This window comes from Salvelinus alpinus, chromosome 29, assembly GCF_045679555.1.
Source record: "Salvelinus alpinus chromosome 29, SLU_Salpinus.1, whole genome shotgun sequence".
Classification (NCBI taxonomy): Eukaryota; Metazoa; Chordata; class Actinopteri; order Salmoniformes; family Salmonidae; genus Salvelinus; species Salvelinus alpinus.
Window position 1 is genome coordinate 8,302,735 of NC_092114.1, and position 17,079 is coordinate 8,319,813.

At 46.9% G+C, this 17,079-nt stretch overlaps 1 protein-coding gene across 1 annotated transcript in view; it reads left to right on the top strand.

Moving 5' to 3' along the window:
• The window catches only part of LOC139558863 (adhesion G protein-coupled receptor B2-like), a 635,752-nt gene that overhangs the window by 329,115 nt on the left and 289,558 nt on the right, over positions 1-17,079 (top strand). Inside the window, exons 8-12 of the mRNA XM_071374380.1 lie at positions 3,045-3,151; positions 8,163-8,357; positions 8,951-9,019; positions 14,572-14,680; positions 16,089-16,235. Coding sequence (XP_071230481.1) covers positions 3,045-3,151; positions 8,163-8,357; positions 8,951-9,019; positions 14,572-14,680; positions 16,089-16,235 — 627 coding nt within the window. The remainder of the gene's footprint in view (positions 1-3,044; positions 3,152-8,162; positions 8,358-8,950; positions 9,020-14,571; positions 14,681-16,088; positions 16,236-17,079) is intronic.

The following is a 17,079-nucleotide window of genomic DNA, read 5'->3' on the forward strand; positions in this document are numbered from 1 at the left end:
AGCCTACCTGTTGTAGGAGCCCACCTGTTGTAGGAGCCTACCTGTTGTAGGAGCCTACCTGTTGTAGGAGCCCACCTGTTGTAGAAGTCTACCTGTTGTAGGAGCCTACCTGTTGTAGGAGCCTACCTGTTGTAGGAGCCCACCTGTTGTAGAAGCCCACCTGTTGTAGGAGCCTACCTGTTGTAGGAGCCCACCTGTTGTAGGAGCCTACCTGTTGTAGGAGCCTACCTGTTGTAGAAGCCTACCTGTTGTAGGAGCCCACCTGTTGTAGAAGCCTACCTGTTGTAGAAGCCTACCTGTTGTAGGAGCCCACCTGTTGTAGGAATCCACCGGTTGTAGGAACCTACCTGTTGTAGAAGCCCACCTGTTGTAGGAGACTACCTGTTGTAGGAGCCCACCTGTTGTAGAAGCCTACCTGTTGTAGGAGCCTACCTGTTGTAGAAGCCTACCTGTTGTAGGAGCCTACCTGTTGTAGGAGCCCACCTGTTGTAGGAGCCCAACTGTTGTAGGAGCCCACCTGTTGTAGGAGCCTACCTGTTGTAGGAGCCTACCTGTTGTAGGAGCCTACCTGTTGTAGAAGCCTACCTGTTGTAGGAGCCTACCTGTTGTAGGAGCCCACCTGTTGTAGGAGCCCACCTGTTGTAGGAGCCTACCTGTTGTAGGAGCCCACCTGTTGTAGGAGCCTACCTGTTGTAGGAGCCCACCTGTTGTAGGAGCCTACCTGTTGTAGGAGCCCACCTGTTGTAGGAGCACACCTGTTGTAGGAGCCCAACTGTTGTAGGAGCCCACCTGTTGTAGGAGCCCACCTGTTGTAGGAGCCCACCTTCTGTAGGAGCCCAACTGTTGTAGAAGCCTACCTGTTGTAGGAGCTCACCTGTTGTAGGAGCCCACCTGTTGTAGGAGCCCACCTGTTGTAGGAGCCTACCTGTTGTAGGAGCCCACCTGTTGTAGAAGCCTACCTGTTGTAGGAGCCCAACTGTTGTAGAAGCCTACCTGTTGTAGGAGCTCACCTGTTGTAGGAGCCCACCTGTTGTAGGAGCCTACCTGTTGTAGGAGCTCACCTGTTGTAGGAGCCTACCTGTTGTAGGAGCTCACCTGTTGTAGGAGCCCACCTGTTGTAGAAGCCTACCTGTTGTAGGAGCTCACCTGTTGTAGGAGCCCACCTGTTGTAGGAGCCCACCTGTTGTAGGAGCCTACCTGTTGTAGGAGCCCACCTGTTGTAGGAGCCCAACTGTTGTAGAAGCCTACCTGTTGTAGGAGCCTACCTGTTGTAGGAGCCTACCTGTTGTAGGAGCCTACCTGTTGTAGGAGCCCACCTGTTGTAGAAGCCCACCTGTTGTAGGAGTCTACCTGTTGTAGGAGCCCACCTGTTGTAGAAGCCTACCTGTTGTAGAAGCCTACCTGTTGTAGGAGCCTACCTGTTGTAGAAGCCTACCTGTTGTAGGAGACTACCTGTTGTAGAAGCCCACCTGTTGTAGAAGCCTACCTGTTGTAGGAGCCTACCTGTTGTAGAAGCCTACCTGTTGTAGGAGCCCACCTGTTGTAGAAGCCCACCTGTTGTAGAAGCCTACCTGTTGTAGAAGCCTACCTGTTGTAGGAGCCCACCTGTTGTAGGAATCCACCTGTTGTAGGAGCCTACCTGTTGTAGAAGCCCACCTGTTGTAGGAGACTACAGTACCTGTTGGCTCTTGGTCATTGTAGTCTATCCATCTCTTTCAACTTTTAATTCCATCATTGTAATTCCATCTTCCATTGATTAGATATCCTCTACAATTTGCCACAAACTGAGTCTTTATGACAGTAGTGTATTGCCTCTTTGATGACTTATGATGGCCAACAACGAGCTACACGCGCCACTCATGAAAGGCAAAGAGCAGCAGCATAAATGATAAAATGTCTCTCACTCTCTCTACTGCAGCAGTCGTGTTCAGATCTTTTAGGGGACCTTCCGGACAAGTCAGTTAAAATGACTCATATCCGAGACCTGTCAATCATATCATATCCAACCCAGACCGGTGACATTATTTAGAATTCTGGACCCGCCTGGGTCCCAGATGGATTGTCGTGTATTCGGGTACAGGTGGATCCGTGAAGACCTGCAATGGTGTCCCACAGGGCCCAAGTTTCAGTTTCATCAATGGTGTCCCACAGGGCCCAAGTTTCAGTTTCATCAATGGTGTCCCACAGGGCCCAAGTTTCAGTTTCATCAATGGTGTCCCACAGGGCCCAAGTTTCAGTTTCATCAATGGTGTCCCACAGGGCCCAAGTTTCAGTTTCATCAATGGTGTCCCACAGGGCCCAAGTTTCAGTTTCATCAATGGTGTCCCACAGGGCCCAAGTTTCAGTTTCATCAATGGTGTCCCACAGGGCCCAAGTTTCAGTTTCATCAATGGTGTCCCACAGGGCCCAAGTTTCAGTTTCATCAATGGTGTCCCACAGGGCCCAAGTTTCAGTTTCATCAATGGTGTCCCACAGGGCCCAAGTTTCAGTTTCATCAATGGTGTCCCACAGGGCCCAAGTTTCAGTTTCATCAATGGTGTCCCACAGGGCCCAAGTTTCAGTTTCATCAATGGTGTCCCACAGGGCCCAAGTTTCAGTTTCATCAATGGTGTCCCACAGGGCCCAAGTTTCAGTTTCATCAATGGTGTCCCACAGGGCCCAAGTTTCAGTTTCATCAATGGTGTCCCACAGGGCCCAAGTTTCAGTTTCATCAATGGTGTCCCACAGGGCCCAAGTTTCAGTTTCATCAATGGTGTCCCACAGGGCCCAAGTTTCAGTTTCATCATAAGTTATTTCTGTGTTTCCCTCTCAATATCTGTGTACATGTATACTATGTGTGTGACCTTATTGAGTAGTTGTATATTAGATAGTGTTAGGTGGATGGTTGACCTGAGGTTGACCTCAGCTCTACATTATAGTGGGTATACTCTGTTGGAAACATGTTACAATGAGAATGTCATGAGGTTACTGGATAACATGAAACCAATGTGTTATTGCTGTTAAGTTTTATATAATAATGGTATCTCGTTCTCTCCTCTCTCTAGGATCTGCTAGTCGTCGTTGCTTACTGGACGCTAATGGAGTTGCTTACTGGGGTCCTCCGAGCTTCGCCAGATGCGTCTCGATGGAATTCAGATATTTACATTTATCTGTAAGTCCCTTTTTCACGCTCTCTCTTTTCACATCTAATTTATTCAAATACAGTTTGTCTTGTATAACATGCTCAATGAGCCACCTGTGCCGTGACGTTATTGTAAATGCATTTTAGTAAGCTACCTTCTATCCAGATGGCACATAATACCACATAGAGAACTAGCAGAAAGTCTTCTGTTCTTTTCATAGTTAGGAGTAAGTCATAGCCAAGCCATTTGAAAGTTGTACATTTGAAATGCACATGTGCTCGATGTTGTCTTCTACTTCCTCAATATTTCCATCGCTATTTCAAAACTACGGACCTCCTTTCTTCTTCTAGCCTGTAAAATGAACAACTCAATGATAAAACAGATCGCTGTTTTAATAAATCATTTGTTCTCAAAGACTGACCTGGCACAACTAAGGTTGAATAAATGAATTATTTTGACGCCCACATCGTATTTGTTTGCCCATCAATAGACGTGGGATTGTATTCATAAAGTGTCTTATAGTAAGAGTTCTGAGATCAGTTTTGGCCGTTTAAATAATAATGAATAATATTACATGAACATGTGGAGCCTGATCCTAGATCAGCACTCCAACTGAGATGGTTTATGTTTTCTGGCCCTGAATAACTTTCTGTGAGAAGTTTGTCCAGTTAGTCATAAGTAGCATTGTCATCACTCTAAACACTTTCTCCCTTCCTAATGAGTTGCTGCTTTCATCCATTGTTTAATGAATGCATTGGTTAATCATTGACTAATCTCTTATGGACAGATTCTCATGGAAGTTGAAACGGCGAGAATCTGTGAAGGCTCACATAGAGTGATTACGAACAGCAGTAGTTACTGGTTTTTGGTGTTCGTCGTTGAGGATTTGGATGAATCAGGATTGGGCAAAGGCGTTGCTTAAACGGGCGCAGTGAAGCGAAAATGTCCTTTTTGGCCATTATAAATACAAGTGAAATTAGCGGAAGGAGTGGTTTGGCCAATAGTTTCCGTTTGCAAGGGAGGAAACGTCGCTTCCTTCCTTTACACAAAGGTAATCACAATAGTTAACAAGAAATTACACTTTCTTTTAGATAATTTTACTTCTAGGTAACTGAGATTAATCATCGACTGTCTTACTGCGTGACCTCTGACCGCCTGTCTCCATGGCGATAATGGAAGCCAGCGGGGTGGCCACCAGGCGTGCTGTGATTGGTTGATTGCACTGTTAGCCTAGGCCTGCGTTCACCACTAACCTTTCATTAGCATGGAACTGCGGTTCATTAGGTTTGATTGCTGTTGTGACTGATGATCACTGTTCTGTGTGTGTGTGTGTGTGTGTGTGTGTGTGTGTGTGTGTGTGTGTGTGTGTGTGTGTGTGTGTGTGTGTGTGTGTGTGTGTGTGTGTGTGTGTGTGTGTGTGTGTGTGTGTGTGTGTGTGTGTGTGTGTGTGTGTGTGTGTGTGTGTGGGCTAGGAGCTAAGGGCTAGGAGCTGAGGGCTAGGAGCTGAGGGCTAGGTGCTGAGGGCTAGGTGCTGAGGGCTAGGTGCTGAGGGCTAGGTGCTGAGGGCTAGGTGCTGAGGGCTAGGGGCTGAGGGCTAGAGGCTGAGGGCTAGAGGCTGAGGGCTAAGGGCTGAGGGCTAAGGGCTGAGGGCTAGAGGCTGAGGGCTAGGTATTGGAGGCAAGGTACTGAGGGCTAGGGGCTGAGGGCTAGGTATTGAGGGCTAGGTACTGAGGGCTAGGAGCTGAGGGCTAGGGGTTGAGGGCTAAGGGATGAGGGCTGAGGGCTAGGTTCTCATGGCTAGGGGCTCATGGCTAGGTGCTGAGGGCTAGGAGCTTTGGGCTAGGAGCTTTGGGCTAGGGGCTGAGGGCTAGGGGCTGAGGGCTAGGTATTGGGAGCTAGGTACTGAGGGCTAGGGGCTGAGGGCTAGAGGCTGAGGGCTAGAGGCTGAGGGCTAGAGGCTGAGGGCTAAGGGCTAAGGGCTGAGGGCTAGAGATTGGAGGCAAGGTACTGAGGGCTGGGAGCTGAGGGCTAGGTATTGAGGGCTAGGTACTGAGGGCTAGGAGCTGAGGGCTAGGTGCTGAGGGCTAGGGGCTGAGGGCTAGGTGCTGAGGGCTAGGTGCTGAGGGCTAGAGGCTGAGGGCTATGAGCTGAGGGCTAGGGGCTGAGGGCTAAGGGCTGAGGGCTAGAGGCTGAGGGCTAGGTATTGGAGGCAAGGGGCTGAGGGCTAGGGGCTGAGGGCTAGGGGTTGAGGGCTAGGTATTGGAGGCAAGGTGCTGAGGGCTAGGATCTAGGGGCTGAGGGTTAGGGGCTGTGGGCTAGGGGCTGAGGGTTAGGGGCTGAGGGCTAGGAGCTGAGGGCTAGTGGCTGAGGGCTAGTGGCTGAGGGCTAGTGGCTGAGGGCTAGTGGCTGAGGGCTAGTGGCTGAGGGCTAGGGGTTGAAGGGTAGGGGCTGAGGGCTAGGGGCTGAGGGCTAGGGGCTGAGGGCTAGGGGCTGATGGATAGGGGCCGAGGGCTAGGAGCTGAGAGCTAGGGGCTGAGGGATAGGGGCTGGGGATAGGGGCTGAGGGCTAGGAGTTGAGAGCTAGAGAATGAGGGCTAGGTATTGGAGGCAAGGTACTGAGGGCTAGGGACCGAGGGCTAGGTATTGAGGGCTAGGTACTGAGGGTTAGGAGCTGAGGGCTAGGTGCTGAGGGTTAGGAGCTGAGGGCTAGGTGCTGAGGGCTAGGGGCTGAGGGCTAGGTGCTGAGGGCTAGGGGCTGAGGGCTAGGTGCTGAGGGATAGGTTTTGGGAGCTAGGTACTGAGGGCTAGGAGCTGAGGGCTAGAGGCTGAGGGCTAGGGGCTGAGGGCTAGGGGCTAGGGGCTGAGGGCTAGGTATTGGAGGCAATGTGCTGAGGGGTAGGGGCTGAGGGCTAGGGGTTGAGGGCTAAGGGCTGAGGGCTAGGGGCTAGGGGCTGAGGGTTAGGGGCTGTGGGCTAGGGGCTGAGGGTTAGGGGCTGAGGGCTAGGAATTGAGGGCTAGTGGCTGAGGGCTAGTGGCTGAGGGGTAGGGGTTGAGGGCTAGGAGCTGAGGGGTATGATCTGAGGGGTAGGGGCTGAGGGCTATGATCTGAGGGGTAGCGGCTGAGGGCTAGGAGCTGAGGGCTAGGGGCTGAGGGCTATGATTTGAGGGCTAGCTGCTGAGGGCTAGGGGCTGAGGGCTAGGGGCTGAGGGCTAGGTACTGAGGGCTAGGTACTGATGGTTAGGTGCTGAGGGCTGGAGGCTGAGAGCTAGGAACTCATGGCTAGGGGCTCAGGGCTAGGTACTGAGGACTAGGGGCTGATGGTTAGGGGCTGAGGGCTCATGGCTAGGGGCTGAGGGCTATGTACTTGACCAAGATACTGGTCATTCATGACATTCACTTCCCATACATACCTATAATACCTACTGATCCCAAGCAAAGATAGAAAAGATTAATATGGATAAGATGTCTCAGATCTTTCTCTCTACTCTCTGCTCTCTACCTCACCTCTCTTTCTCTCGCTCTCTCTGTACTCTCTACCTCTCTCTACTCTCTACACCACCTCTATCTCTCTCTCTCTGTCTCTCTCTCTTTCTTGTTTTCTCTCTGTCATTCTCTTGTTCACTCTCTCTTTCTCTCTCTCTTTCTCTTGTTCTCTCCCCCTCTCTCCCCTCCCAATCTCTCTCTAACCCGTGTTTCTATACCCCCTCTCCTCCCATGCTCTCTCTAACCCGTGTTTCTATACCCCCTCTCCTCCCATGCTGTCTCTAACCCGTGTTTCTATACCCCCTCTCCTCCCATGCTGTCTCTAACCCGTGTTTCTATACTCCCTCTCCTCCCATGCTGTCTCTAACCCGTGTTTCTATACTCCCTCTCCTCCCATGCTGTCTCTAACCCGTGTTTCTATACCCCCTCTCCTCCCATGCTGTCTCTAACCCGTGTTTCTATACCCCCTCTCCTCCCATGCTGTCTCTAACCCGTGTTTCTCTCCCCCCTCTCCTCCCATGCTGTCTCTAACCCGTGTTTCTATACCCCCTCTCCTCCCATGCTGTCTCTAACCCGTGTTTCTATACCCCCTCTCCTCCCATGCTGTCTCTAACCCGTGTTTCTCTCCCCCCTCTCCTCCCCTGCTGTCTCTAACCCGTGTTTCTCTCCCCCCTCTCCTCCCCTGCTGTCTCTAACCCGTGTTTCTCTCCCCCCTCTCCTCCCATGCTGTCTCTAACCCGTGTTTCTCTCCCCCCTCTCCTCCCCTGCTGTCTCTAACCCGTGTTTCTCTCCCCCCTCTCCTCCCATGCTGTCTCTAACCCGTGTTTCTCTCCTCCCTCTCCTCCCCTGCTGTCTCTAACCCGTGTTTCTCTCCCCCCTCTCCTCCCATGCTGTCTCTAACCCGTGTTTCTCTCCCCCCTCTCCTCCCCTGCTGTCTCTAACCCGTGTTTCTCTCCCCCCTCTCCTCCCCTGCTGTCTCTAACCTGTGTTTCTCTCCCCCCTCTCCTCCCATGCTGTCTCTAACCCGTGTTTCCCTCCCCCCTCTCCTCCCCTGCTGTCTCTAACCCGTGTTTCTCTACCCCCTCTCCTCCCCTGCTGTCTCTAATCCGTGTTTCTCTCCCCCCTCTCCTCCCATGCTGTCTCTAACCCGTGTTTCTCTCCCCCCTCTCCTCCCCTGCTGTCTCTAACCCGTGTTTCTCTCCCCCCTCTCCTCCCATGCTCTCTCTAACCCGTGTTTCTCTCCCCCCTCTCCTCCCCTGCTGTCTCTAATCCGTGTTTCTCTCCCCCCTCTCCTCCCATGCTGTCTCTAACCCGTGTTTCTCTCCCCCCTCTCCTCCCATGCTGTCTCTAACCCGTGTTTCTCTCCCCCCTCTCCTCCCCTGCTGTCTCTAACCCGTGTTTCTCTCCCCCCTCTCCTCCCATGCTGTCTCTAACCCGTGTTTCTCTCCCCCCTCTCCTCCCAATCTGTCTCTAACCCATGTTTCTCTCCCCCCTCTCCTCCCCTGCTGTCTCTAACCCGTGTTTCTCTCCCCCCTCTCCTCCCCTGCTGTCTCCAGTTGCGAGAGCATCTTGCGAAGGGTCAGAGGACCCTGGCTGGAGAGGGCATGTCTCAGGTCGTGAGGAATCTCCTGGAGCTCTTACAGAGGAGGAGCTATTACAGCGGTGACCTCCTGTTCTCCACCGAGATTCTCCGAAATGTGACGGACACCTTCAAGAGAGCAACCTACATCCCAGCTCCCGACGACACACAGGTGGGTGGGGAGGACACAAATACACACCCAGACACACACACGCACGCAAACACACACACACGCACAAACGTTCAAGAGAGCAAACTACAGCTCCTGACTGTAGTTGGGTGACTCGCAGGTGGGTGACGTATACAGACAGATAAAACACACACGCCTACAGGGAGAATACAGACAGATATTACACACACGCCTACAGGGAGAATACAGACAGATAGAACACACACACCTACAGGAGGAATACAGACAGATAAAACACACACACCTACAGGGAGAATACAGACAGATAAAACAAACACACCTACAGGGAGAATACAGACAGATAAAACACACACACCTACAGGGAGAATACAGACAGATAAAACAAACACACCTACAGGGAGAATACAGACAGATAAAACACACACACCTACAGGGAGAATACAGACAGATAAAACACACACACCTACAGGGAGAATACAGACAGATAAAACACACACACCTACAGGGAGAATACAGACAGATAAAACACACACACCTACGTCCCTACATGTTGCATGTACACTCACACCCCTCAGCTCCCCTAAAAATCAACCCCTCCTCTTCTCTCTCCTCAGAAATTCTTCCAGATAGTCAGCTATATGTTGGACATGGAAAACCTTGAGAAGTGGGAAGACGCTCATCAGGTAGTTTTTAAACTGTTGTTTTAGTGTGTGTGTGTGTGTGTGTGTGTGTGTGTGTGTGTGTGTGTGTGTGTGTGTGTGTGTGTGTGTGTGTGTGTGTGTGTGTGTGTGTGTGTGTGTGTGTGTGTGTGTGTGTGTGTGTGTGTGTGTGTGTGTGTGTGTGTGTGTGTGTGGGTGTGTGGATGGGTGGGTGGGTGTCACTGTGTGTGGGTGTGTGTCACTGTGTGTGGGTGTGTGTCACTGTGTGTGTGTGTGTGTGTGTGTGTGTGTGTGTGTGTGTGTGTGTGTGTGTGTGTGTGTGTGTGTGTGTGTGTGTGTGTGTGTGTGTGTGTGTGTGCGTGTGTGTGTGTGTGTGTGTGTGTGCGGGTGTGTGTCACTGTGTGTGTGTGTGTGTGTGTATCAGAGTGTCTGGCTCTGTCACAGTTGGATGAATTTGATAGCAGTGTTTATGTCATTATCAGAAGAGTTGTAAAAACACACCTGTTTACCATTCGGTACGGATCATACTCCAATATGTGTACATACTGACAACCAGTGTGTGTGTGTGTGTGTGTGTGTGTGTGTGTGTGTGTGTGTGTGTGTGTGTGTGTGTGAGAGAGAGAGAGAGAGAGAGACTACCAGAACCCATTGGATTCTCCAATTACCTTGAATGGACAGGACAACAGGACAAAATATAAACCCTCCAACCCCAAAAGGCCTGTGGTATTGATGGTATCCTAAATGAAATTATAAAATATACAGACAACAAATTCCAATTGGCTATATTTCAACTCTTAAACATCATCCTCAGCTCTGGCATCTTCCCCAATATTTGGAACCAAGGACTGATCAAGGACTGATCTCCACAAAAGTGGAGACAAATTTGACCCCAATAACTACCGTGGGATATGTGTCAACAGCAACCTTGGGAAAATCCTCTGCATTATCATTAACAGCAAACTTCTACATTTCCTCAGTGAAAACAATGTACTGAGCAAATGTCAAATTGGCTTTTTACCAAATTATCGTAGACCAGACCACGTATTCACCCTGCACACCCTAATTGACAAACAAACAAAGCAAAACAAAGGCAAAGTCTTCTCATGCTTTGTTGATTTCAAAAAATCCTTTGACTCAATTTGGGGTCTGCTAAACAAATTGATGGAAAGTGGTGTTGGGTGGAAAAACATACAACATTATAAAATCCATGTTCACAAACAAGTGTACGGTTAAAATAGGCAAAAAACACACACATTTCTTCCCACAGGGCCGTGGGGTGAGACAGGAATGCAGCTTAAGCCCCACCCTCTTCAACATATGTATCAATGAATTGGCGAACTAGAACAGTCTGCAGCACAACTGACCCTACTAGAATCTGAAGTCAAATGTCTACTGTTTGCTGCTGATCTGGTGCTTCTGTCACAAACCAAGGAGGGCCTACAGCAGCACCTAGATCTTCTGCACTGGGCCCTGACAGTAAATCTCAGTAAGACCAAAATAATGGTGTTCCAAAAAAGGTCCAGTCGCCAGGACCACAAATTCAAATTCCATCTAGACACCGTTGCCCTAGAGCACACAAAAAACTATACATACCTTTGCCTAAACATCAGCGCCACAGGTAACTTCCACAAAGCTGTGAATGATCTGAAAGCTAAGGCAAGAAGGGCATTCTATGCCATCAAAAGGAACATAAAATTCAACAAACCAAATAGGATCTGGCTAAAAATACTTAAATCAGTTGTAGAACCCATTGCCCTTTATTGTTGTGATGTCTGGGGTCCCCTCACCAACCAAGAATTCACAAAATGGGACAAACACTAAATTGAGACTCTGCATGCAGAATTCTGCAAAAATATCCTCTGTGTACAACGTAGAACACCAAATAATGCATGCAGAGCAGAATTAGGCCGATACCCCCTTATTATCAAAAACCACCTAAAAGAAAGCGATTCCCAAACCTTCCTTAACAAAGCCGTCACCTACAGAGAGATGAAGCTGGAGAAGAGACCCCTAAGCAAGCTGGTCTTGGGGCTCTGTTCACAAATACAAACACACAGCAACACAATTAGACCCAACCAAATCATGAGAAAACAAAAAGATAATTACTTGACACATTGGAAAGAATTTACAAAAAAACAGAGCAAACTAGAATGCTATTTGGCCCTAAACAGAGAGCACACAGTGGCAGAATACCTGACCACTGTGACTGACCCAAACTTAAGGAAAGCTTTGACTATGTACAGACTCAGTGAGCATAGCCTTGCTATTGAGAATGGCCGCCGTAGGTAGACCTGGCTCCCAAGAGAAGACAAGCTATGTGCACACTTCCCACAAAATGAGGTGGAAACTGAGCTGCACTTCCTAACCTCCTGCCAAATGTATGACCATATTAGAGACACATATTTCCCTCAGATTACACAATTCGAAAACAAACCCGATTTTGATGAACTCCAATATCCACTGGGTGAAATACCACAGTGTGCCATCACTGCAGCAAGATTTGTGACCTGTTGCCACAAGAAAAGGTCAACCAGTGAAGAACAAACACCATTGTAAATATAACCCATATGTTTGCTTATTTATTTTCCCTTTTGTACTTTAACCATTTGCACATCGTTACAACACTGTATATACATAATATGACATTCGTAATGAACTTCTGTGGGTATAATGTTTACTGTTAATTTTTATTGTTTGTTTCACTTATGTATATTATCTACCTCACTTGAGAGAGAGAGTGTGTGTGTGTGTGTGTGTGTGTGTGTCTCTCTGTGTGTCTCTCTGTATGTGAGAGAGTGTGTGCGTGTGTGTATGTATGTGAGAGAGATTGTGTGTGTGTGTGTGCGCACATCCATATTTAGTTAATAAACAATGTACATGCTATAATTCCCCCAACATACATGTTATCATAACACACATAGCCATTTTCATGGCACACAACAACAGCACACCTGAGATAATGCCCAGTCAATGAGGCGGCAGGTAGCCTTGTGGTTAGAGTGTTGGGCCAGTAACCGAAAGGTTGCTAGATCAAATCCACTGTAAAAAACATGTCGTTTTACCCCTGAAAAAGGCAGTGAACCCACTGTTCCTAGGCCGTCATTGTAAATAAGAATATGTTCTTAACTGGCTTGCGTAGTTAAATAAAAATATATTTTTAAATCACAACAGCACACATAACATAATGCCCCCAACATACAGTTGAGTGGGAAGTTTACATATACCTTAGCCAATTACATTTCAACTCAGTTTTTCACAATTCCTGACATTTAATTCAAGTAAAAATTCCCTGTTTTAGGTCAGTTAGGATCACCACTTTATTTTAAGAATGTGAAATGTCAGAATAATAGTTGAGAGAATTATTTATTTCAGCTTTTATTTATTTCATCACATTCCCAGTGGGTCAGAAGTTTACATACACTCAATTAGTATTTGGTAGCATTGCCTTTAAATTGTTTAACTTGGGTCAAACGTTACGGGTATCCTTCCACATTTTCCCACAATAAGTTGGTTGAATTTTGGCCCATTCCTCCTGACAGAGCTGGTGTAACTGAGTCAGGTTTGTAGGCCCCCTTGCTCGCACACGCTTTTTCAGTTCTGCCCACAAATTGTCTCAGGGATTGAGGTCAGGGCTTTGTGATAGCCACTCCAATACCTTGACTTTATTGTCCTTAAGCCATTTTGCCACAACTTTGGAAGTATTCTTGGAGTAATTGTCCATTTGGAAGACCCATTTGCGACCAAGCTTTAACTTCCTGACTGATGTCTTGGGATGTTGCTTCAATATATCCACATAATTTTCCTACCACATGATGCCATCGATTTTTTGAAGTGCACCAGTCCCTCCTGCAGCAAAGCACCCCCACAACATGATGCTGCCACCCCCATGCTTCACGGTTGGGATGGTGTTCAAATCAAATTTCAAATCAAATGTATTTATATAGGCCTTCTTACATCAGCCTATATCTCAAAGTGCTGTACAGAAACACAGCCTAAAACCCCAGACAGCAAGCAATGCAGGTTTAGAAGCACATGTTCTTCGGCTTTCAAACCTTCCCCTTTTTCCTCCAAACATAACGATGGTCATTATGGCCAAACAGTTCTATTTTTGTTAAATCAGACCAGTGGACATTTCTCCAAAAAGTACGATCTTTATCCCCATGTTCAGTTGCAAACTGTAGTTTTTTATGCTTCTTTTATGCTTCTTTTATGGCGGTTTTGGAGCAGCTGCTTCTTCCTTGCTGAGCGGCCTTTCAGGTTGTCGATATAGGACTCGTTTTACTGTGGATATAGATACTTTGTACCTTTTTCCTCCAGCATCTTCACAAGGTCCTTTGCTGTTGTTCTGGGATTGATTTGCACTTTTCTCACCAAAGTACGTTCATCTCTAGGAGACAAAACGAGTCTCCTTCCTGAGCAGTATGACGGCTGCGTGGTCCCATGGTGTTTGTACTTGCGTACTATTGTTTGCACAGACTATCAGAAGCTTCTAAAGCCATGACATTATTTTCTGGAATTTTCCAAGCTGTTTAAAGGCACAGTCAACTTAGTGTATGTAAACTTCCGACTTCAATTGTACATGTTATCATAACACACATAGCCATTATCATAACACACATAGCCATTATCATAACACACATAGCCATTATCATAACACACATAGCCATTATCATAACACTCAACAACAGCAAACATGCGTACACAGACGGAGATAGCTGCTTTTTTAAGGAAAGTTTTAGTTACCACCCACCTTAGTTCAATGTGTGGCCTAAGTGGCTCTGGAGAAGAGTGTCTGTTTAATGACCACATGTATAACGTGGAGAGAGAGTGAGAGAGCACAGCATTGAAATATTAATGCGGTAATTACGATGATGATGTTTTGACAATCAAATGAGACGATACGCCGCAATCAAGCCACTGCAAAACAATCAAGTCATGATCTTCCCATACTCATACTGATACTGATACCAGTACCTTAGGCTGGGTTTCCTATGGCACCCTATGTTATATGAAGTGCACTATTTTTGACCAGAGCTCTGGTCTAAAATAGTGCACTATATAGGAAATATGGTGTATTTTGGGATGCCGCCTCTGCAGACATACAGTAAAAGGCATGATGTCTCATGTCTGCTAATTAGCTGCACTTAGCATACGGGGCTAACGAGTATGAGCAAGCCAATGACTGTTGTAATGTGTTGGGGGTATAGACGTTATTGGGGATTCTTTAGCTGTGACACTTCCTTCTGGCAACATGAATTTCACAGGAACAGAAGATACACTTAGACTGGTGTATGAAATGAGAGAGAGAATGACAGTCAGTAATTCAGTATTTGTCTATGAAAGAAAGTTGTTTTCATGATATTGTTTTCTCTGTCTTTCTCACACTCTCCCTTCTCTCACCCTCCTCCCCCTTCTCTCTCTCTCTCTCTCTCTCTCTCCCTCCCACCTTGTCGCTCTCTCTCCCCATCCCTCTCTCTCTGTCTGTCTCTCTCTCTCTCTCTCTCTCTCTCTCTCTCTCTCTCTCTCTCTCTCTCTCTCTCTCTCTCTCTCTCTCTCTCTCTCTTCCCCTTGCCCAGGTTTCTCCTGGTACGGCCCATCTCATGCGTATATTGGAGGACTTCATCCATCTGATTGGAGAGGATCAGAAACCCTTCCAGAGTTTCCTGGTGGTCACCAACAACCTCAGTGAGTAGTCAGTTTAACACTCACAGGTAGGGGTGCAAAATTCCAGTAACTCCCAGGTTTTCAAGAAATCCCTGTGGGTATCTTATTCCCTTTGGGTATCTCATTCCCTTTGGGTATCTTATTCCCTGTGGGTATCTTATTCCCTGTGGGTATCTTATTTCCTGTGGGTATCTTATTCCCTGTGGGTATCTTATTCCCTGTGGATATCTTATTCCCTGTGGCTATCTTATTCCCTGTGGGTATCTTATTCCCTTTGGGTATCTTATTCCCTGTGGCTATCTTATTCCCTGTGGGTATCTTATTCCCTGTTGGAATAAGATATCGAGTCGATATCCGCATCACGTGGTAATCTAATTAGTGTGATAAAGAATCCCCATAAAAGTCTTAGAGTTTAAGCTAGAGATGCGTTGGATACGTCTCAATCCACTGCATACGCCGACGTCGCACTTCCGCATCTGCTGTGAAAGGTGACAGAGCTAGTGCAGTTTGTCAGACCATGAGACATCCCGAAAATCAGTCTTCTCACAAAATGGTGTTCTCCGTTTTGCTCTACAACCTCTACAAGCGTCTTAGGACTCGTCTGAAGTCGGTTCAGACGATCTGACAACTTCTGTTGCGTCCGAACAGTTTTGGCTACACACCAATATGACCTCTCTGTGGGATTCTCCTGAACACGTCCGTGATGGTTGTTTTGCAATAGGACGCCCACAGGCCTCACAATACTCCCCTGAAGGTCCCCCGGTACCAATTGATTGAAACATTAATGGAAGTACTGTATATATGGAGACTGTTTCGTGCCAAAAAGTAATGGGTTAAATACATATCTTTCTTTTATCTCGCAGATATAGGACAGACACTTTCTAAAAATCTTCCTTTCAATTTTTTGGGGTTGGGACTGTTGTTGTTCCATGATGTGAATTTGTTATTCAATGCGTTTGTATGAGTTAATAATAGCAGTAAACCCAAATCCAATTTGACATCAAATCATTGTTTATACTTCAAGGGGTCTTAAAATTGAAAATCAAATAGCAAAATGATCCTTGGTATGACCTTCTTAAAACAATTCCATATAGCTTAGTAGTAACCCCCCGGCTTAGACAGGGCTTACTACAGACTGTAATGGGTTATTCCCTGTGGTTAGCTTATTCCCTCTGGATATCTTGAAGAAATGTACCAGCATTTTTGCAGTCTTATCCTCAACACTCCCAATTGTCAGTAATGATAACTCAAATAAATTCTTAGTTATTTTGTCACAAGTTTGCCTTTCCATTGGTCAGCACCTCTCTACCTATTTTGGGTGTTCGTCAACTCATGATTCTTATTTTTCTCCATACAATATGTTTTATCTTCATAATGATAACAATATGTGTTGTCTCCATAGAGATAACGATATGTTTTGTCTCCATAGTGATTACGATACAGCGAGAGCCCGTGACAGCAGTCTCCAGTGACATCAACTTCCCCATGAAGGGCAGGAGGGGAATGAAGGACTGGGCTCGTTCCGCCGAAGACAAACTCTACATCCCCAAAGAGGTCTTCACCCTAACCTCTGAAGGTAAGATGGTCTTCATTATCATCTCATCATCATGACATCATCTTCATCATCATAATCACATGCCTCATAATGAAATATGTCTTCATTCATCCTCTGAAGACGTCCCCTGACCTCACCACACTGATGTCAAGATGTCCTCACAAGGTGAATAATTCAGGTGATCATAACTTTAACCTCTGAACAGAGAAAGCCTGATGTGTAACAGGTTGATCCAGAACCATTGCATTATTGAATACTAGTTTCTGATTGGCATGAATGGCATTCTAGGGCATGCATTATTTCCCTATAGCGCACAGTATATTTGCACGGTAGAATTCAATGGCTATAGTTAATTTGTTACATGTAGGATTGAGCTGTTTTTGAAAGGAAAGGTCTAGTATACTAGCTATCTAGTATCTAATAAACCTGCTAGTTACTTCAGTGGATGTGGAACACATTTCTACAGGCAAATGTGTTAAATTAAAGCTATTGTATAAAAGGGATGATCAACTCGGGGCTCTATGTGTTTTCTGGAAAATGATGCAACTCCGTGGAAGGTCAGTTCCACTCTGCTAGTGCGTCATGGAACAAACCTTCCACGTCGTTCATTATTTTCCATAGAACGCATAGATAGCCCCTTGTTGATTATCCCTTACGTATATCATGGAACGAGTGTCTCACGTCCTACTTTGAACGCCACTTCAAATTGATCTGCACTTCTTACAGTCAAACTGTATTCCCCAACAAGATATCCTTTCGAAATTCCACGTATTATGGATGAACGTCTATTTTTGACGAATAAATTCCTCATGGTTACAGGGTGATTTCCTCATGGTTAAAGGGTTAATTCCTCATGGTTACAGGG